At 63.6% G+C, this 20,398-nt stretch overlaps 1 protein-coding gene across 3 annotated transcripts; it reads right to left on the bottom strand.

The window, feature by feature from the left end:
* Positions 1-559: 559 nt before the first annotated feature.
* On the bottom strand, positions 560-18,240 carry SLC6A19 (solute carrier family 6 member 19). 3 transcript variants are annotated; one of them, XM_061187629.1, is made up of 12 exons: positions 17,815-18,240; positions 11,261-11,401; positions 10,709-10,846; positions 10,056-10,237; positions 9,550-9,660; positions 9,154-9,266; positions 6,957-7,085; positions 6,698-6,854; positions 4,820-5,024; positions 4,482-4,641; positions 2,742-2,904; positions 560-2,585 (listed from the first exon to the last, which is right to left on the bottom strand). In XM_061187629.1, exons 1-12 carry the CDS (start codon positions 18,014-18,016, stop codon positions 2,382-2,384), a joined length of 1,905 nt encoding a protein of 634 aa, XP_061043612.1. In that variant the 5' UTR covers positions 18,017-18,240; the 3' UTR covers positions 560-2,381. The 3 variants fall into 3 exon arrangements, with proteins under 3 accessions (XP_061043612.1, XP_061043610.1, XP_061043611.1); XM_061187627.1 differs by having other exon boundaries at positions 17,962-18,104; XM_061187628.1 differs by having other exon boundaries at positions 2,499-2,585; positions 4,482-4,582; positions 17,815-18,104.
* Between the last annotated feature and the right edge of the window lie 2,158 nt (positions 18,241-20,398).

Genomic DNA, 20,398 nt, shown 5'->3' with positions numbered 1-20,398 from the left:
TGGATTCAGCCTAAGCCTCCCACTGGGGGCTCCCTGGACACGTTCCCCCCCCACCCAGCAGACGCTTCCACTAGGACAGGCCAGGGCCCTACATCCATAATCTCACGTTTCCTGGACGCTAGTCATGCAGCCGGGCAGCAGGATGCCAAACATGGGGGTCCCGGAAACTCAGGCCCCAGGGGACACATTTTTTAGAGATCCCTTTTTGGGTGAGAGGAAAAAGTGAGAAAAGGGAGAATCAGAGAAGATGGAAAGCAGTGGGGGGAGGGGGAGGTGAGGCTGGAGATGGGAAGGGGGAGGGCAGGCCCAGCCCCGAGTTACCCGCACAGGCCTTCCCCTCCGTGCTTCCTGCTCCCTTTTTTCCCTGTCCCCCCACAGCGACCTGGCCAGCAGCTCCCATATCCTGAGGTCAAGGCGCACCCAGCCCTGCACTCCCCCGGGTGCCTCGGGTAATGGGGGCTCCGTGGGCACAGCAGAACCGCAGTCCAGCCCCGCCCCTTCGAGGCTGGGGCGCCGCTGCTTGTCCGTCCTCTGCATTTAGACAGCATTTAGGCCAAGAGCGTGAAAGGGAGTGATTTATTCAGACAGGTACACGCGACGCCCACAAAGCCCGAATTTCTAACAATTTGAGAAATGTGAAGTCTGAAAGGAACCCTCACCAAGCCACAGAGAGACGGACGGACCAGCCCCGCCCAGGTCACGCCTGGGAGCGTGTCCCCCTCCATGCCCCGGGGCGGGGGGTGGGGCGTGTGTCCACGGGGTCCGCAGAAGAGCTGTCCCAGAGGAGGGTCGGAACGCTCTGGGGAGCAGGGAGGGGGGGTCCTGCGGAAGCTGGCGGGGCGTCTCCAGGTGGGAGGGACATGGCGCCGGGACCCACTCCCACTCGGGTCTCCCATCCTGTGCCGAGAATCCTCAGAAGGTCCGGTGTAACTTAAACTTCCAGATCTTTCCATGGAAAGTGGAGGCGACCAGTTCTTGGAAAAAAACACCCAAGTGCCGCGTGGCCTGTGCTGAGACTGGGTGTGGCATCCCGTCCCTGACTGGGAGAGAGGGGCTGACGCCGGCCTCCGCTGGCGACACCCGCTGGACGGCCCTCCGGGCCTTCGTGGCCCCTGACGCTGCTCGGGACGCATGCACCGTCCTCCACCGCGGTGGCCAAGGCTGAGTTGGTGACCCGGGAACTCATCTTTTCCAGCACCTGGCTAAGTACTCACGCAGTTACTGCCCTCTCAGGAAAGCGCGAAGTGGGGTTTTCTGCCCTAAATCGCCCAAGCTGAGTTTTATTAACTATTTGTCTGTTCACGGCGGCCAGAGGCAGTGATTAAGTGGGTCAGCCTTCACGACGCCGGAATGTGGCCAAGACTCGGGGGCTCTTCGCGGCTGGCAGGTGGGCGGGGCCTCACAGGGCTCTGCCAGGTTCTCGCAAGCTCACCGGCCTCTTCTGGACCGGCCTTGGGAAGGGCGCTCCTAGCCACGAGGTCAAAGCCCCGACCTCACCGCGGGAGTCCCGAGCTTAGGGGGTGACAGCGAGGGGAATGGGCGGGGGGCAATGAGATTATGTTCCTAGGGGCCAAGATGAGCAGGACACGCCCAGCAGGCACACCCCCGCCGCAGCTCTGACTCTCCCTGGGAGTGCGGGCAGGGCGGGGGGACCGCCAGTCTGCTCCTGGGCCGCTGGGCCTCGCCTGGCAGGCATGTGTGCCGCAGGGCAACATGCCTGTGTACACACATAGCCATAGGCATGCATACGTACACACAGACACACACATAGCTGTGCACACACATGCATACGCACGGATATACATGTGCATGGTGCATAGATGCACGCACGTGCGTGCACACTGACACGTGCGAGCACATTCATGCGCCGACTCACGTGCACACCTGCTCACACATGCATGTACAAGCACACGTACACGTGCGTGTGCATACACACTCACACGCGTGTGTCCCCGCACCGGGAGGGTCCCCCCTGTCCCCTTTTGTGCACACATGCTTACATACACCCACACACGCACACATACACTTGCACATGTATATACACTCACCCACACACACATACCTATGTAGGCACACACCCACACTCTGTGTACACACTTTTCTACATGTACACTCGCAATGTACACATACACACGCACGCACGTGCACACTCACACAGCATCCGCTCATATGCAAACACTCTTGTGCACGTACGTATATACACTCACACACGTGCACACATGTGTACATGGGCACACGCTCCTGCCCATGTATACACGCCCCCACACAGGCACACTCACACAACACACACACACACGTGCACGCACACACGCTCACACACGCACACGCGTGCAACCCACCCTCTCCTCTGACGCCACCCCCCATGCCGTGGGCTGGGCCACTCAAGACTTCAGGTCCCCGTTCAGCGAGACCGTGGACAGCGTGCCAACCAGCCCCTGCCGGTCCCCTGCCCTCTGGAAGCGGTTCCTGATGAGCTTGTAGATGGCGAAGCCAGGGATGACAAGGCAGGGCACCCCGGCCACAATGACCACCACGCCGTACACCCAGTTCGGGTACTTGACTTTCTGGGATTTGGGAAATTCCTCCTGGAGAGAGAGAGCGACCTTGGGGTGAGCAGACAAGGCAGCCGGGGTCTCCCTCGGGGTGAAGTGCCCTCTACCCCCTGTGACTCTCTCCTGGCCTCCACGGTGAAGGGAGGGAGAGCCCGGCCCCCACCCCCACCCTGGAGGCCCAGGGCTCACATAGGCTGGGTTCCAGACGCTGTATATCAGCTCCTCGTTGACCTTGATCACGAAGAAGAACAGGAAGATGGTCAGCATGATCAGGGGGCTCACCACTCTCCACGTGACCTGCCAGAAGATGTTGGGCTTGTGGCCGATCATAAACTCGATGTCCCTGTTGAACCTGGAAGCAGAGGCCGAGGGGGCTGTCACCGGCGCACACTGAGAGGCCTTTAATCCCAAGAAGGCAGAGGGCGGGCAGCCTCTCCACTCCCAGACAGACGGCCCCAGTCCTGCGATGCCGCACTCTGACCCGTCACATCCTTCTGGGCAAAGATGCGCCTCCCCTAGGAAGACCACCATGGGCACAGCAGAAGCCGATCTGGAGCCTCTGAGAACCCCCGCCGTCCCACGGTGCCACTGCCCAGCTGGACTTGGGGACTCTTGTCAGAGGTGTCATCCTCCTCAGGCCCCGGGCAGGCACTGATGCGAAGGAGGGGTCAGAGCCTCTGGGGATGGAGGAGGGAAGCCGTCGAAGCTCCTGCCCCAGCCTCCTTGGCATGGTAGCAGCCCTGACCTTGGGGAGCCTCACCATCTCCCCCCATCCTGTGCCCAATGCCCTTCTGCACAGATGCGTTTGTCGTCTGCAGAAATCAGAACAAAGTGGGCAGAAGGTAAACGTGAGCGTCCAGGACCCGGCGAACCCAGAGGATGCTGCTGGAGAAGCCCAGGCGCCCAGGCCTTGTCCCCTGCGGGGCTCAGGAGCCCCGTGACAGGACTCTTCCGCTCGGCCCATCCTCCCCGAGGCAAGCGATACAGGGTAGCCGCCCGGAGCCAGTGTCTGGCTTCAGCGGTCCTCCGGCCGTTCACAGAGGGATGTGCTCTTTCAGACAGTTTCACACCTGCTGCGAGGCCAGCAACACACGTGCGGTGGCATCCGTACCTTTCCATCCCCACGTTCCTCCCTGACGTCTGCTGATGCTACACACAGCAGGTCTCCCAAGTGCGCCTCGGTCTCCCCACGGCGCCACCAGGCTGCTTCAAGTTGTGTTGCTGCGTGAGCCCCTGCACGTGTGTCCTTACACACGTGTGCTCTTGGTGATGCAGGGTAGGGGTCCCGAGGTGGCCCCCTCTATGGGCTCGTGCAATTCAATGTTAATTGAGTCCAGCAGATTATTTCTGGAGCTGTGGTGAGTCCAGCTCCTACTAAGAGCCCAGGGACCGTCTTCTGGGTCCCCACCGATCCCCAATGCCCTGAACGACTGGCCGAGGGATGGCTGACCAGGCCACACTTGTCTGCCTTTCTTTGCCTGAGAAGCCCTCCCCAGACCCCTGGGAGCGGCCCTGGCTGTGCAGCCCGAGCTGGAATAAAACACCCAGCTCCCTCCCCACAGGTGGGGTCCTGGGGAAGCCCCTCTACCCGCAGCAGACGGTCTGCCTGTGCACCCGCCCTGGTTTCTCTCACCCGCCCCGAGTCTGTGCTGTCTCCTCCCGCTGCTGCCAGCGCTTATCCTGAGGCCTGGGAGCATCTGGAAGCTGGAGGGGGTACGGTTTGCATCCATGCGGGACCCCTCTTCTCTCCCTGTCGCCCTCCCAGGGCCAGGCCCCTGCCCACATCACGCCGGGCCGGGAGGGAGAGGCAGGCTTGGTCCTGAGTCTTCGCGGGCCTGCCGCCCCCTGTCCTGCCCCGAACGCATCCCCTTGTCCCGTGATGGGAATTTCCCCTGGCCATTAGAGATGGTCCTTCGTCTTGCCTCCTACCTGTCTACGCCGTACACGTAGACGACGGAGAACATCTCGAAGAAGGCGATGATGAGCAGGGGGATGGAGCCCGCGTAACTGTCCAGCAGAGACAGCCAGTACTGGCCCGAGTTCAGCGTGAAAACGAAGGCGATGAGGTACATCCCCAAGCAGATGAGGCCTGGGGGGCACAGAGCAGGGCCATGGTCACCGGGGGAGAGCGGGCCGCCGGGGACACAGGCCCCACGTCTGCACCACGGCCGGCCGCACCCTTCCTCTGGCGGCTGCACCACAGCCAAGACCCCCGGAGCCGGTCCTCCCAGCTCAGCCCGCACGGCCCCGGCCCCAGTCCTGCCTACCTGTGAGCAGCTCCTTGGGCCAGTTTTTGGGGATGACCTTGAGGTCCTGCAGGGGCACCACCACACCCTCCATGTTCCCGAACATGGACGACAGGCCCAGACAGAAAAGCATGATGAAGAAGAGCACGGACCAGAGCGGGGCCACCGGCATCTTGGTGATGGCCTCAGTGAAGACGATGAAGGCCAGCCCGGTGCCCTCCACGCCCTGCAAGGTGGGGCAGGCGTGTCACCCAGGGCCTGCCTCTGAGGCACCCACAGGCCAGTCTGGCCCTGTCACTGGACGGCTCTCCACCCGCCAAGCCAGCACCACGCGAGCATGGCTGATGTGAGCCATTTTGTGAAATGACCAGATCTTGTCTTTTAGCCCTAAGCGTATTTTAAAAAGCTGAACTAGTTTCATGACCGGGAAGTGGATCACATTGTCCAGCAGTGGTCAGGGCCCCGTGCGGCCGGACAGACACACTCGGCAGACGCACACGGACTGCCATCCGCTCGCTGATGGGCACCCCCCTACGTCTGGGGCCAGAGCACTAAGCGACTTCAATGGGCCTGAGCGCAAGTCCCCAAAGCAGACACCCTGGACATGCGCCCGCCAGCGGTCAGAGCAGCCCACAGGGCAGGCAGTGCCAAGGACGGGCCCGCGGGTGCGTAATGACCACGCTCTGCCCAGGGTGGGTGGTCCTGTGCGGCCACATGTGGCCGACACAGGTCAGCGAGGCCTCAGGCACCAGCTCCCCATCTTGGGGGCCAGGGTTCCCGGGGGTAGAACCTCCGCAGGGAAACCTGAGCTCGGAGGGACTGAACAGGGAGCCGGCAGCCCCCACAGGACTCACGCGGGGCCGGGATCCCATCAGAAACCGGGGCCCAAGGCAGCGTAGCAGCATTTACACAAGGGCCCGGGACACAAGGACTCGGCTCCACGCAGAAGAGTGGGAGGCTGAGGGGCTTCGTCACCAGCGGCCTGGTGCCCACACCGCAGAGGAACGTGTCCGGGGGTCTAACAGCCCAGACCCCGTGCAAAAGACAGAAGCACGTCTGCGCTGCCCGGGGTGTGGGGGAGGGGGCAGGAGCACAGCTGATGGAAGACTTCCAGGGTGCGGGACTGCGTAAGCTTACTAAAACCCTGCAAACTGCGCTGGACACGGGAGAGCTTCCAGGTGAGAACTGACACCTCGATTAGGTTGCTTTTTAAAAAGAAAGGAAATTCAGACTCTCGGCGGGGTGGGGGGGCGGTCACTGTGACTCCCTCCCTCTCAGCCGGGGCTCCCAGGGGAGAGCCAGGCAGGGAGGACCCTCTGCTCTGTGACCGCTCCTGGCGAGATTGTGCTGTCGCCGGAGAAACAGTGCCAGGCCCTCAAAATGCTCCACACGCCCCGAAATGTCGGGTGGCTCCAAATAAGAAAATTGCAAAAACAAAATTAGTAAATGTTGGCCCATGAGCATCACAGAAGGAAACGTCACTAATCACTGGGGTTTGTGTTCAAAGCATTTGTGCGTCGGGCAAGGGTTTCCCAGCACCGTGACAGCCACCAGCTGTCGAGTGATTTCAAAAGTACAGTTATAATAACTCTGACCTTTTTGTAGAAGAAATTAAAGTAAAAATGGACCACGGGGTGTTTCTGTGTGTTTGACCTGAGGCCATGGAGAGGTCAGGCCCATGGAGGCCCTTGGGTCCCTGCCTCTGCATCACGAGGCCTCACATGTGGGGTTTGTGGCCCAGCAGACGCTGGTGCCCTAGACCCGGCGCCCAAGGGGCAGGAGGGGCAGGGTGGGCCGGCACGTGGCAGGGGGGCGGGCCTGTCAGAACTGAGCTCCCGGGGGAAGCTCGGCGTCCACCCGAGGTGCCCGCTGCCCCGCCTCGCGGCCCCAGGCGCCTACCTCCGAGAGGAAGGTGTTCATGTCGCATGTCTGGAACTTGAGCTCTGCGTAGGCCGCGGGGTTGGAGGCATTGCACCACCGCTGCATCTCAGCGAAGTTCTCCTGTGTCACGTTGCCTTCGGGCAGGTCGAACCCATTGATAAGCGTCAGGATGTTTCTGGAAAGAGAGTGAGGCTGACCCTAGCCCTGGCGGGCTCCTTGGAGGCGGAGGCGAGGGGCGGGGACGCAGCAGCCGCCAGGGTGCCAACCAGCCACTCACGCGCTGAAGCAGTCATCGAAGCGCTCGGTGGCGCGGAAGCCGATGATGGAGTAGACCACGGTGGCCGCGTACACGGACGTGAAGCCGTTGATCACAGACACAATGACCGAATCCATCTCGCAGTTGTTGCTGCGGACGAAAGCGGCTTCGGTGACCACAGGCCCGGGGACGCTGTGTACGCCCGACCAGCCCGTGCTGGCGCAAGTGGGACGGTCAGAGCCATTGGGTCAGCCTGAGAGGCTGAGCCGCCCCTGGGCATGGATGGGGGAGGGGGCTCTCCCACAACCCGTCTGAACGCCAGGTGACGGTCCCCAAGCCCTGCTGTGACCTGGTGGCCCCTCGGTACCCCCCCAAGCCCTGGGGACCCCCAGAGCTGGAGCTGGAGATCCCTGTGTTCAAGTCTCTGCTGGGCCAGCGTCTGCTCTGGGCTCAGGAGGTGACTCGTCAGCCCCACGCGGGCAGGACAGCCTGGACCTTACAGCCCACCAGCCACAGAGGCTTCAAAGAGGCGGCCTGGGCCAGGTGTCCCCCACCCCCTGGCCTGGACCCCTTCCCTCCCCCCTCCCTCCCCCCCTGCCCCTGCCAAGGACCCCTCCTGCCGGCCCCAGGCCCTCACGGCTGAGGACCCCCCACCTCCACATGGACACCCAAAGCCTCCCCCAGCTCAGTACATGGCCACTGACCTCCCCACCCTCCCCTCCGCTGACGACACCATCCTTCCAGACGCTTCCATCAGGAGCCCCCAGGGAAATACAAATCAAACCACAGTGAGATGCCACGGCACACCCACCAAGGCAGCCGGAACCAAAACATTTGAGAGTGACAGGTGTGGGCTAGGGTGTGGAGGAACCAGGGCTTCCCACACAGCCCTGGGGGGGCTGCGAGGTGGGGCGGCCGTGGTGGAGAACTTCTCCTCAAATGGTCAGACCTCGAGCCGCCCTGCGGCCCAGCAGCCCTGACCATTGGGGTACACCCGCAGGGAGCCAAAACGGGTGCACACGGAGCTTGAACGCAAACGTTCACAGCAGCCAGAAAGTGGACACAGCCAGATGCCCAGCGGCCGAGGGGTGATAAACGGAGCCCAGCGTGGCCCATCCACAGGCCTCGGGACGACTCAGCCACGATGGAAGGAGCGTGACACATGTGACAACGTGGACGAACCCCGAGGGCCTCAAGCTCAGTGGGAGGAGCCAGACACAGAGGACGAAGGCTGGAGGAGGCCTGTCTGTGAGATGCCCAGAAGGGGCTGGCCCGCCGGGGAGAAAGCAGCTGAGTGTTCCCGGGGAGGGCATGGGGCTGACTGCTGAGGGGCGCGGGCTTTCTCTCAGGGGTTGGAAATATTCTGGGATTAGCGGTCATTGTTGCATGACTCTGTGAACACACTAAAAGCCACGGGACTGTGCACTTTAAAGGGGGTGGGTGTGTGCGGCTGGAAGCAGCTGAATCTTCACCCTCAACTACCCCCCCCCCCCCCCGCCAATCCGCTGGACCTCACGGCACCCTCGGCCTGGGCGACCACACTCAGCTCCCACCCGCCGTCGGAGTCTTTGTTCACGTGGCCTCTGGAGCCCCAGCCCGCTCTGACGCCAAGCCGGCCCAGCCCCAGGCTCCAGACCCCTCGCCCTGCTCGGTCCTTCCCTTTCTCCGAATCTCGCATTGCCTGCGACCTGACAGAGGCTCACTGGGCTGGTTTGCCTCTGCCGACGCAGGGACGCAGGACCCAGGAGGATGGGTCCTGGCGCACGGGAGGCGGGGGCGGGCACACAGCAGGTGCTCCATAAGTGCTTATGAGATGAGCGGACACCACTGCGTTCCTCTGGAGGCCCTGGGGGGTTCTGGCGTTTTCTGTGTGGGTGTCGGTCTGGGGTGGACTGTGGGGGACCCACACCCGGGGTGCTGGATGCCAAGGGGTAGGGGATGGAGGGGGGAGCACCAGCGCCCGCTGCCGCAAGGGCCAAGGCACAAAGGAGAGGCCAAGGCACAAAGGAGAGGCCAAAGGGTAAGCAGGTCCCGCCCGCCTGCTCACGGCCCTGCCGACCACAATCCAGAAGACTCGGACCAGCGCCTCTGGAGAGTGCACGTCCCTTCCCTTCATTCTCACGGTGGGTCCGACGAGGAGACCGAAGCTCCGAGCGCCGGAGCCCCTGGTGGACTGACAGCCCTGCCGCCCACGGGACCCTCTGTCCCTCACACTCACTGGACAGAGTTGTAGCTGGAGAAGGAGATGAGGCCCCCGAAGGCCAGCGAGAAGGAGTAGAAGACCTGGGCCCCCGCGTCAAGCCAGGTGACTGGGTTGGCCAGCTCCGTGACCTGTGGCCAAACAGACCCTCAGCTGTGCGCCGCAGGATGGGGGGTGCAGGAGACACAGGAGGGGCGCCCAAGGGGGGACAGGAGCCTGGAGGCAAGGTGACAGCCGAGGCCACCAGTTGGCAGTCAGAGGGAAAACGGCCCCGAGGCGACAGCTGATGACCTTCCACACAGAGCCGCAGCTGAGCCGGCCCATGACCCTCACTGGCCCGGCCCACACCCAGGGACCCTGGGACCGGGCAGGCGCTGCAGTGCCCAGCCCAGCGGGTGGACGGCGGGGACTCACGTTGGGTGTGAAGAGGAAGACGATGCCACTGGAAGCTCCCTTCAGCGTCAGGCCCCGGATCAGGAAAATGGTCAGGACGACGTAGGGCAGCGTGGACGTGATGTACACGGCCTGGGGAGGTGGCAGGTGTGGGACGAAGGAGGCCGGACCGGGGGTGGGGGCCCCGGCCTCGAAGAGGAGGGCTGGCCACGTGGGACCTGCGCGGCTCTCCCCCGTGCGCCCCGGGCCCCAGCCTCCCTCTCTGGTTTCTATGTTCTGCTGTGAACGCGGTTACTGTTTAGCTCCTGCTAATCAGACGGACATCACTGTCACTCCCCCACTCGGCTTCTTAAACACGTGCTTGAGAGCCGTCTGGTCCAACACCGAGTCTGCGGCGCCGGCCTGGGCGACCAGCAGAGCCCTCCCAGACAGAGGGCACGCAGGGGCTGGACCCTCGGAGCTGGCTGAAGGGGCGGCGGCCTGGGTGTGCCCCCCCGACGCCCCCAGGAGTGCCCGCAGTGCCCCACCTTCCCGGTGGTCTCGATGCCGCGGATGGTGCACACGTAGAGCACACTCCAGGCGCACGTCAGCGACAGCAGGACCCACCACTGCACAGAGCCCGAGTCGTCGATGGAGGTGGAGATGTTGAGGGTCTCCCGGTACCAGTAGTAGTCCACGGAGGAGCTGCGGGCACACTCCTCCACGTAGCCTGGCACGGGCACCCATGTCAGTGTGGGTCACAGAGCGCACGGACCCCCAGGGAAGAAACTCGGGCCCAGATGCCAGGGCACTGACGCCAGGGGTGCAGTGCACCTGTGCCCAGGCATGCACATGTGTGTGCACACCCACACAGACACACGCAACAGCCAACATGCACACACCACAGTCCCAGGGTCCTGACTGCCCCCCAGGCTCACGGAACCACAGAGGGACCCTGCCAAGGGCGGCATGCTCTAATCCTGGCAGGCCTCCCCTCACCCTCACCCCGCCCCCATCCCCAGAGACAGGGAAGTTGCCCTGAATGGTCCCAGTGCGGCCAGGGAGGCCACGGGGGCAGGGCCCGCCCCTTTCTGTGCTCTGGTTTTTGCCAAACTTGGGCTACAACCACACGAATTTTGGAGAATCAGACGGCAGCTGCTTGTGGGCCAGCGCCCCCCCTCCCAGGCCCACCAGGGCTCACCTGTCTGGTTGGCATTGAGTGGGCACTGGCTCCACGGCAGGGGGTCCTGGAAGGAGTTGAAGAAGTACCACATAACCCAGGCGATGATGGTGTTGTAGTAGAGACCCACCATGAAGGACACGAACATGGATGCGATGCCTGAGGGGGGGTGGGGAGGTCACCTCTGGGGGGAGCCTCCTGGCCCACTGCGAGTGAGTGGATGGAGGCCCCAGACAGTAGGGGGCAGCCCCAGCGGTCAGCGTCCCTCCCGGTCCCTGCTCTGGGCAGGCAGTGGGGCGCGCCGCTCTCCCCACGTGTCTGCCCCTCCCAGGCCCTGCACGCCTGGGGACTCGGGACATCCTCTGCTGCCTGGCTAGCCCCTGGCGGCCTGGACCCTGCAGCCACACCCCTGGAGATTCTAAGGAAGGGCTTGCAAAGGCCTCAGGGCAGGGACCATGGAGCCCTGGGACCTTCCTCTCCCTGAAACGTAAAGGGAAGGAAGGAGGACGGGGTGGTGCTTGCTGCCAACAGGGGACCCCAGGCAGGCCCCCGAGTCCGGGCGCAGACACGCACCTACGCCCTTGAGGGCCGGGTGGATGGAGCTCCAGACGCCCACGCTCCCCTTCCGCAGCCGCTGGCCAATGGCGAACTCCAGGTGCAGCAGCGGGATCCCCTCCAGGACCAGCAGGATGAGGAACGGGATCATAAATGCCCCTGGGGTGGGAGGGGCGGCGTGTCATCAGTGGGCGGCTCGCTGGACCGCAGAGGCCACCTGCACAGGCGTTTGTCACAGCACAAAGGACATCGCCGTCGACAGTGCCCGTGCTGATGGCCATCGGCGTTGTGGGCGGGGCTCACGCCGCCTCCTAACGGGGGCCGGCTCGTCCTCGTCTGCCATCCCTGCAGGACGCTGTCTGTCCCACCGCCCCTGGAGAACTAGGGATGGTGTCCGCGTGTAGGTGGAGCCCGGGGAGGGGCACATGCCAAGGTGAGCCCCTAGGGGGGTGTGGACACACATGGCACCCTCACGCAAAGGTAGGGAAAGGCAGAGGGGAGAGGTCAGGGGTTCAGAGGCTGATCCAGACATCTGGCAGGAGGGCATCTCAATCTGAGGCTTAGGGACCCTGCTCTGGGGACGTGGAGGAGCCAGACACAGCGCCTGTCGGCTCTGCTCCCTGATGGGCACCAGGGCCCAGACTGGCACTGACCAGGAGCCCCATGAACATCTGCCGAACGTAAATGAAGGACGGGGATGTGGTGACACCTGCTTTCATGGTGCACGTGGCCCCACTGGGCTCTGCTACCCGGCCCACAGTGACGCCCCTTCCTTTCTGTGCCCCTTCCCACTGCTCCGTCCCCAGCACCACCACCTGCAGTTCCCAAAAGCCATGGTTGTACCAGCCGCCCTGGCCTGAGCCAGGTCGGGACCCCCAGCTGCTCCCAACCCCCTGACCCGGGCTCTGGGGAAAACAGGGGAGGCCGTCCAGGTGCACACGGCCTGGCACCGTGCCGAGCGCGATGCAGCCGAGATTAGCACGATCGTGGTTACCAAAGGTCATTAGCATTAGTCGGGACGAAGCTCAGAAGCCGAAACTGGGCGATAAGAATTGGAAACACACGGCTGCTTCAGGACTTCTTAAGAGTGGATCCAGGTCCAGCCTGATGGGGTCTTGCGGCCGGGTTCCCTGGACACCGGGGCTGCCAGCACTGCCCTGGGACGCTCGCTCTGTGGCACTACCTCTCCGCCCCAAGTGGCCGGATGTCCAGCTGTGAACCTACCAAGTGAGGCGGTGCCCCGCATCTGCCCCTCACCCTGGGTGTGACACCCCATCTGGAGTGTTTGTGCAGCCCCCGTCTCCCTGCCTTCCCTCCGCTCACCTCTCCCCCTCGTTCTCCCCGACCCCGCCTCCTTTTTCCGACATGCTCATTCTCTGTTCTCCCCCAGGTATCTCAAATCCTTCACGTCTGCCCTGTTCTCTCCCCGACCCCAGCCAGGCCACCACCTCCCCACACTGGCCTCCCGGTCAGCGTGGGTGTCAGACCCTGAGCTAGAGGTCCTCATTGGCATGGCACTGTGTGTGCGTGTGTGCCAGTGTGTGCGTGCATGTGTGCATCCACACGTGTCTGAGTGTGTGTGTGTCCACGGGTATGTGACTGAGTGTGTGTGTGAGCGTGTGGGCGTGTCCGTATGTATGTGGACGCTCGGTGTAAGTGTGCACATGGATGTGTGTCCTTGTGCACGTATGGGTGCACGTCAGTGTGTGTGTGTAGGCGTGTTTGAGAGTGTGTGTCTGTGCGCACACGCGTGCTGAGCAGGCGTGTGTGCGTGTGTGTGTCGAGAGGGACTTGGAGGGGCGGGCAGGGGGAGGGGCGGGGGGCGCACAGCCTCTGCCAGCCCGGCTCTCCCTTTAGCTCCTGGGTTAGTCCCTCGGCCTTTTCTCTTTTTCCCTCCTCCGTCTGCCTCCACAGAGCCCTCACGTTGGGGGGGACAGGCCCCAGAGCCCAGCGGCACCTCCTCCCTCCCCGTGGGCCTTCCTTGGTCTCCACACCAGGACGCTGAGGGGCCATCAGCTGCAGGCCTCTCTCCCAACCTGGGGCTCCAGGGACAGGCTTCTTCCGGTTCCAGGGCTGCCAGGGGGCTGAGGGCCAGGAAGCAAGGGGTGTGGGCTGTGACCATGAGGAAAGACCCCAGGAAAGGAAGGCCCGCCAGACGGATCCCCTGCAGGAGGGGAGGGGAGCTGCCCCGGGTCTGGGGACACGGCCGGAGACGTAGGCTCAGGGCAGGGACTCCTGCGATCCCTCTGTCAGTGAAGGTAAAGTTGAAATAAGATTTGTCTACCTGATGTTTTCTCGGGAGCTTGATTTGAAAATCTTTTGGGCAGAACTACCAAGAAGAAAACAACCCCATGGTTCCAAATCCCATCCCCTCCCCTCACGATGCCACTTTTACTCACCCCCCACCCTCAGTCTCCCTGCCCCTTCACCTCCATCAGGAAACTCCTATTCATCCTTGAAAACCTCACTTGGATAGCACCTCCTCCAGGAAGCCCCCCCCCCTCCTGCCTGTGGTCCTGGCACCTCTCCCTCCCACAGGCTCCTCGGGGACCAGAGGCTCAGCTTCAAGAGGATGGGAGGGTGGGACCAGCACATGTCCACTGCACCCCAGAGGTGGGCTGGGCCAGTGAGCCCTCCCATGTGCCCATGTTGTGCGGTCCGCCTGCCCGGCTCCCCCAGCCCTGGCAGCACCAGCAGGAGGCAGGCACTCAGGCTCCAGGGAATATGCATCTTCCCTTGTAAACGGGCTCCTCTTCTGTGGGGGCAGGTGTGGAGGAGGCGGAGGGACAGAGGAGGGAGGGCTGCGGGTCTCAGTGAGCGAGGAAAGCCACCTAAGTGCCCAGTGCCCGGCATGGTTCCAAAGGCCCCCAGAGACAGGGACAGCCCCCACGGAGGGACACACATGCACAGAGAGACGCGGGGGCAGGAGAGGTAAACACCCCCGGGAGAATGACACGGAGTTTCTCTCCGAAAATCAGGAAGCGAGACGGGGGAGGAGGGAGCTGCCGGAAGAGGGCCTGGCGGTGGCCCACGTGGCGCAGGTTCAGGTGCGGGGTACCTCTCAGCTTTGGAGTCTCCCAGGGGTGCCTCACTTTTGTTTAATCATGAAGGATAATCGCAAACCCTCAGTCGGCTTCCAGGAGGAAAGCGAAGTGGAAACTGAGGCTGCTGCCCCTCCCGCATCGAGGATTTACCAGGGGATTTGGGGTGGTTCCGCGGCTGGGCTTGTGTGGGGGGGTGGGCAGCAGGTGCCTCAGCGGAGGGCCAGCCTCCCCTGGGCACTGCCCACTTCCCCAGACACCCATGGAGGGGCCGTAGGTCCCCCTGCCATTTCCCCAAATGACACCACCGCCCGCCCTCACCCAGGGCCTTCCCTGCGTCCCTGCCAGCTCCGTGATCTGGACTTAGTGCCCGAGAGAAATTGCTAGGCTGCCGCAGAGCCAGCCCGCGGGAGGGGCCAAAGTCACGTGGGCGGGTCCTGCCCTCCCTGGGCCTGGTCCACCCTGCTGGTCTGTGGGGTCCCAGTCAGCGTCTGGCAGAGCGGCCCCCTGAAAGGCATCCAGGTCCCCCAGGCCAGGGGACACCAGAGCCCCATGGCACCGCCCCGCGGGCACAGCAGCTGCCCGGAGGGCCTGGGGGCGGAGAGGAGGCCTGGGTTTGTCCAGGGCCCAGAGGTCACGACCCCAGAAGTGGGACCACCCGGGACCCTGCACTCCCGTGGGCCCTGCTCTGCCCTCCTCGCCTGGGCCCTGTCCCCCACGGGAGCACCCAGCCCGTGTATGCCCCGGACCTACTGGATGGGCAGAGGTGGCCCTAGCAGAGGGAGTGGACAGAGCCGGGGTGTGGAGCTGGCACGGGGGAGGGCGGGGTGCGGCGTGGGGCCAGGGAGCTGAATGCAAGCGTGGCCCCCGGATGCCGGACTCCTGGTCCGAGCAGAGGGCAGGCAGCAGGTACACTGCCCGTCTGCCGGCTGGATTTATAACCGTGCGTGCGGACCGGACGACGGAACGCTCGTCCGGGGACTCGGGAAGGAGGGGCACAAAGGACGAAGGAGGAGATTCCTGAAGTGAGGCCACCCTGCAACGTGGAGGGAGGAGCGGTGCGGACGGGTGGGGGAGGGAGGCGGGGAGAGATGCCAGCTTCCCCCACCTCCCGAGCCCAGAAAAGCAGCAGGTTCTTCCCAAACCCCAGGGAGCTGACACAGCCGGGGCTCCCACACCCGCCGGCCCAGGGGGCTGCTCTGGGCCAGCAAGCTCCTCCTCTGTGGCTGGGGCCACGAGCCTGCCCGCAAGGGGACAGCTCCTTCAGCGTCACAGACCCCTGCTACCTGCTGACAGCAAACACTCACCCCAGAGCAGAGGCAAGCGGAGGCCGGACCAGCCCGCGGGAGGGTGGAGGCGAGGGCTGCACCCCCGCACCCTCTGCTCGCCGAGACGCCGGGACCCATCGGAGACCCAGAACCAGAGGCCCGTGACAGCTTGGTCCCTCAGGGTCGGGCAACAGCCGGCTCGGCGTGCACACGGCTGCACACGGCCACACACGCAGCAAATACCGGGAAAACGTTGCTGGTGCTCAAGCCTCCGTCGGGGGCCTGGGGGTCTTTATTGTGGCTTTCTCTACTTCTCTGTATTTACTTTTCTTCATAATATAAAGTTTAAAGTAAAGTAAAAGATCCTTTACTTCTTGAATTACCCAAAACTCCTGGAAATAATTGGAGACAAAGTAAGTTTTCACCAGACCAGAACTGACGGTCAGGGTGGGAGGAGCTCAAATACCTTCAAAGGTGGCATTTTCTCCTCAAGCTGCACAACTGCTCCCCTCCCTCACAGCTGGCTCTGCGGGGGCGGGAACGCCACCCTGATGGGTCGCCGGCCACCTGCGGCCTTGTCCTCAGGGGCTGTCTCCCGGGTGTGGAGGACAGGACACCCAGCCCCTGACCCGTGAGCCGGCCCTCCGGGTGGGGCGGGTGGACCAGAGTCCCGACCTGTCCAGGGCGGGGCAGCAGCCTCGCCCGGGGTGTCCGGGGCTGGACCTCCACCCTCGCCCAAGCTGCGGGGCGGGGCCGCGTGAGGGACCCCAGCTGCCTCCGTCAGCGGGGTCTGCATGCTGCTCTGGCGCTGCCCCTCGGGCCCCTGGCCAGTGTGCAGCTGTGCCCGGAAACCCCACTTCCCACGGGGGGTTCTTCCTAGTCAAGGGCCTAGGCTCTCTGGGAGTCTGAGGTCTTGGTTTCTGCTCTGTCACTCTCACTGAAGACCTTGAAGCTGCTTCCAGCGTGTTCCTCCCGGGCGTGCCTCCCCGGCTCTGGGGTCCCAGCCCCCTCTTCTCAGGGACAAGCACCTGGCCTCCACCCACAAAGTGGGTCCATCCCGAGCCACCCCGGGCCCCACGTGTGGAGGGAGCGGCGAGCCCCTCCTCCCTCTCCACCTCCTGTGCCTGTGCTGAGCTCGATGCTGGGACCCTCCCCCAGGATGGCCCCTCAGGGGCCGTGACCAGCACCTTCCAGAGGGGGGGCACCAGCCTCACTGAAGCAGCTGAGAGCCCGGCAAGAATAGGCCGGGCTCAGCCTGGGGGTCCCTGACCTCACAGGCTCCCTGGGGCCCCAGGCACAGAGGGAAGCTCAGGCTGGACCAGAGGCTCAGAGGACACACCCTCGCGGACACTCAGGAGCTCGAGTCCTTGGGTGGAATCACTGAGGGGACCCCGGGAGGCCACTTCCACGTCTGCTCTTCTTGAGGACACTCGTGTCACAAAGCCTGGGAGAGCCTGCAGGTTCTTCAGAGTTAGAACTGACTCACATCCCTGGAGAGCGTTCAAGAGCCCACAGAACCAGGAGCATCCCCAGAGCATCCGACCCGCCAGCTCTCGGGGCCGTCTGTCCCACGAGCACTGAACCTGCCCCAGACCTCCTCCCCGGGTCCAGTTCCCCTGCCCCAGGCCGGCATGGGGGCCAGAGGGGACCACAGTGTGACCTGTATCCCTGCAGCCTGTGGACACCAGGAGGGGGGGGAGGGACGTGGCCACGGGGACCCAGATCCAGAACCTGGGGGGGAGGGGGTGCCTCAGCCCCCGGGGAAGGAGACCCCTGGGCTCCAGGCAAGGCCCCCGGAAGCCCCTGGCGGCAGCGGGATGGGGGAAGAGGGCTCCTGCCTCGGCCTGTGTGCACATGGGTTTCTCCATGGTTTCCTGCTCCCGGCCCGGCCCCTCCTCGGTCCATCAGGAAGCGAGGTGCCCAGTGAGGTTGGGATGCAGGTGACACACAGGGAAGGCTCAGCCCGGTGCCTACATGGTGGCCTCACCAAGGGCCGGCGTTACTGCCCGTCGGGCCAGCACCTTCCACACTCAGAGGAGGGGGCTCCCCCTGACCCCCACCCGCAGGTCAGACCAGGTCTGGGAACAGCGCAGGGCTCCAGGGTGCTGGAGCGTGGGGGCCTCCCCGATGCGCAGGCCCTGGACGTGCGGGGCTGGGGCAGTGCTGCCAGCCCAGCGCGCCCGGAGCCCGGGGGGGTGCCGGCCCCCAGGCCACAGCCTCCCGCCTCCGCACAGTGGGGCCTGGAGCCGCCCCGCCCGCCTACCTCCACCGTGGCTCTGGCACAGGTAGGGGAAGCGCCACACGTTGCCCAGGCCCACGCAGAAGCCCACGCAGGTGAGCATGTACTGCGCCTTGTGGTCCCACCGGGGCCGGGAGCCGCTCTCCTGCTTCTCGAGGCCCTCCAGCTCACCCGGCGTCGGGATCCGGGCCTCCAGGCCAGGGTTGGGCAGCGCCAGCCTGACCATGGTGGGTCCGGGTGGGTCCCTCAGGCGCGGCCGGAGCGGAGGGCGAGTGGCCACGGGCCGGAGCCCCGGCACTTTATAGGGAACCTTTGGCACCTCACCCCGAGCACCTGGGCCGAAAGGAAGCGTCAGCAGATCTGGAGGGCGAGTCCGCCAGACTGTTAATGCCTTATCTGCAGAGGCGCCGCAGACCCTCCGGGCTGCTCCCTGGGCGCTGCCGGCCCCTCCCCCTGTGCAAACGCCAAGGCAGCGGCTCAGGTGAGCCTCGCCCACCCCCCCCCCACCACCGCGCGCACACCAGACTCTCCGGAAAGACCCGATGGTAGGACAGCCGCCTGGCTCTGCAGGACTCGGGTTCTCTCCACCCTCGGAGCCCCGCCCACCGGCCACAGCCCCACCTGCGGAGGAGGGGAGGGGGCCCTCTTTCCCCAGCTCTCACTGCCAGCTGCGGGGGGGGGGGGGGGGAACGCGGGGCATCCTGACCCCCTTCCAGCTGGAGCCCTGGGTCCTGGGAGCAGCCCGCAGCCCTGTCCGCACTGAGCTCGGTGCCGCCTGGCCCCTCTGGCCCGAGCTCTGGGCTCTAAATAGGTCCTCAGAGAGCGGGGCCACCAGTGCCCGGTGCCCAGAGCTGCTTCAGGTGGGGCCTCCAGGCTGGGCCCTCATCCCCACGGGCTCTCCTGGGGGCTCAGAGCCATTGCCCTGCCGCCTCCCGCCCCTCCCCCGCCCCCCAGCTGGAACCCTCCACCAGCTCCTGTGTCTCTAAGGGCAAAGGCCTCCGGAGCCTGCAGGTCCTGCCTGCCCTGCCGTGACCTCTCACCTCGCCCCCCACTCCGGCCAAGGCCCCTACTGCTCCTCCAGCCCTGCCGCCCTCCCGGTGTCCAGGGGGCCATCCTCCCCCTTCGAGCGGGACACAGACTGCGGGTGGCCCTGCTCTCCCGTCCACAGCTCTCTCCTCCACAGCATCCTCTCCTGTGACAGGATGTGCGGCTTATTTAGCTCTCTGGCTGATTGCTTGGTCCCCCGTTCCCGGCTGCACTCTCCTCTCCCCGCCTCTTCACTCACATTTGCCCTATAGCAACTTTTTATTACGAAACAAATACACGCTTAGTCAGGAAAATTGGAGAGTTTTCACCAGGAGTTTTTTTGTTGTTCTGTACAGTTTTATAAACGTGTATGACACCCACTTACCCACTACTTGAAATGTCAGTGTCTGTGCATGATTTTTACTTAACATCATATCTTGAGAATGTTCCGTTCGTTAAATTAAAACTTTTAAACTAAATTCAGGTTTTTCTTTATTTTATTTTATTAACTCTTTGTTAAATTTTTCTTTCAAACATCATTTTTGATGCGGAGCCTCCAACGTGCCCCGGGTGTTGGGCCTCCTGCAATTTATTACAGAAACTTTCCCTCACGTGGCACATCTCTGCTGCTTTCCATTTTTCCCTGTTATAAATATTGCTGTGATAAATGTATGTGAACACATGTCTTTTTGTTACTTGTTGACAGGTTGGTGAATTTTCATAAAGTGGGCACATCCATGTAACAGTCACCCAGATCAAGAGACAGAACATCCCAGAACCCAGAGGCCCTGCCCCCTCCCAGGCACCGTCCGTCCGTCCACCTGCAGTTCTGAAAGCACAGTTGGGTTTGCTGCTCCTGAGGGCACCTCCTGCTCCCGGCTTCCCGGGCTAAGTGAGGTCCCTGGGTTCTTCGTGCCTGCGCCCTGCTGTCTTCTCGCAGGAAGTGCCCCGTCCGTCCAATCTGTCCTCAACCTGCGGGACAGCGTCTGGTTTGTGCCGTTTCCACGAGTGCCGCTCTGAAGCCCGTCCTCGCCTCCTGGTGCACTCGGGACGGTACCCGGGGCAGATGACGCCCCCGGGGCGTGCACTGGCCCAGCCTGAGAAGACGCTGCGAAACCGTTTCCCAGAGGACTGAGCCAGCTACCCGCAGGCCGGCCACCGGGGATGATCCACACTGTCACCAGTCACCGGCCTCTGAACCTTGTGGCCACAGTGACCCCGCTAAAGGCAGTGCATGGTGGCCTTAATCGGCATTCCCCCCAGGCCTGTGACACCGCTGTCCTCCCGTGAAACCCATTCAATTGTCCTTTGCTGGTGGGATGCTGGCCCCGTCCCGCTAACCTCGAGGACTTGGTCATGCGCTCTGGGACCCAGAGCTTCACAAGCCCCTTCCCGCTTAGCCTCTGGCCTCCTGTCCTCTCAGGGTGCCTTTGATGAGAAGAAGCTCCCATTACAATGTTGTTGGATCTGCTCACCTTTAAAAGACCTTTGCCCACCTCAAGGTCATGAAGACACCCTCTCACGTTTAATCCAGAAGCTTTAATGTTTTCCTTACGCGTTTAAGTCAATGATCCTCTCGTCA

The sequence above is a fragment of the Eubalaena glacialis genome, chromosome 4 (assembly GCF_028564815.1).
Source record: "Eubalaena glacialis isolate mEubGla1 chromosome 4, mEubGla1.1.hap2.+ XY, whole genome shotgun sequence".
In the NCBI taxonomy this organism is placed as follows: Eukaryota; Metazoa; Chordata; class Mammalia; order Artiodactyla; family Balaenidae; genus Eubalaena; species Eubalaena glacialis.
Note: the sequence above shows the minus strand (reverse complement) of the source record. Positions and strands in the feature narration are given on the sequence as shown.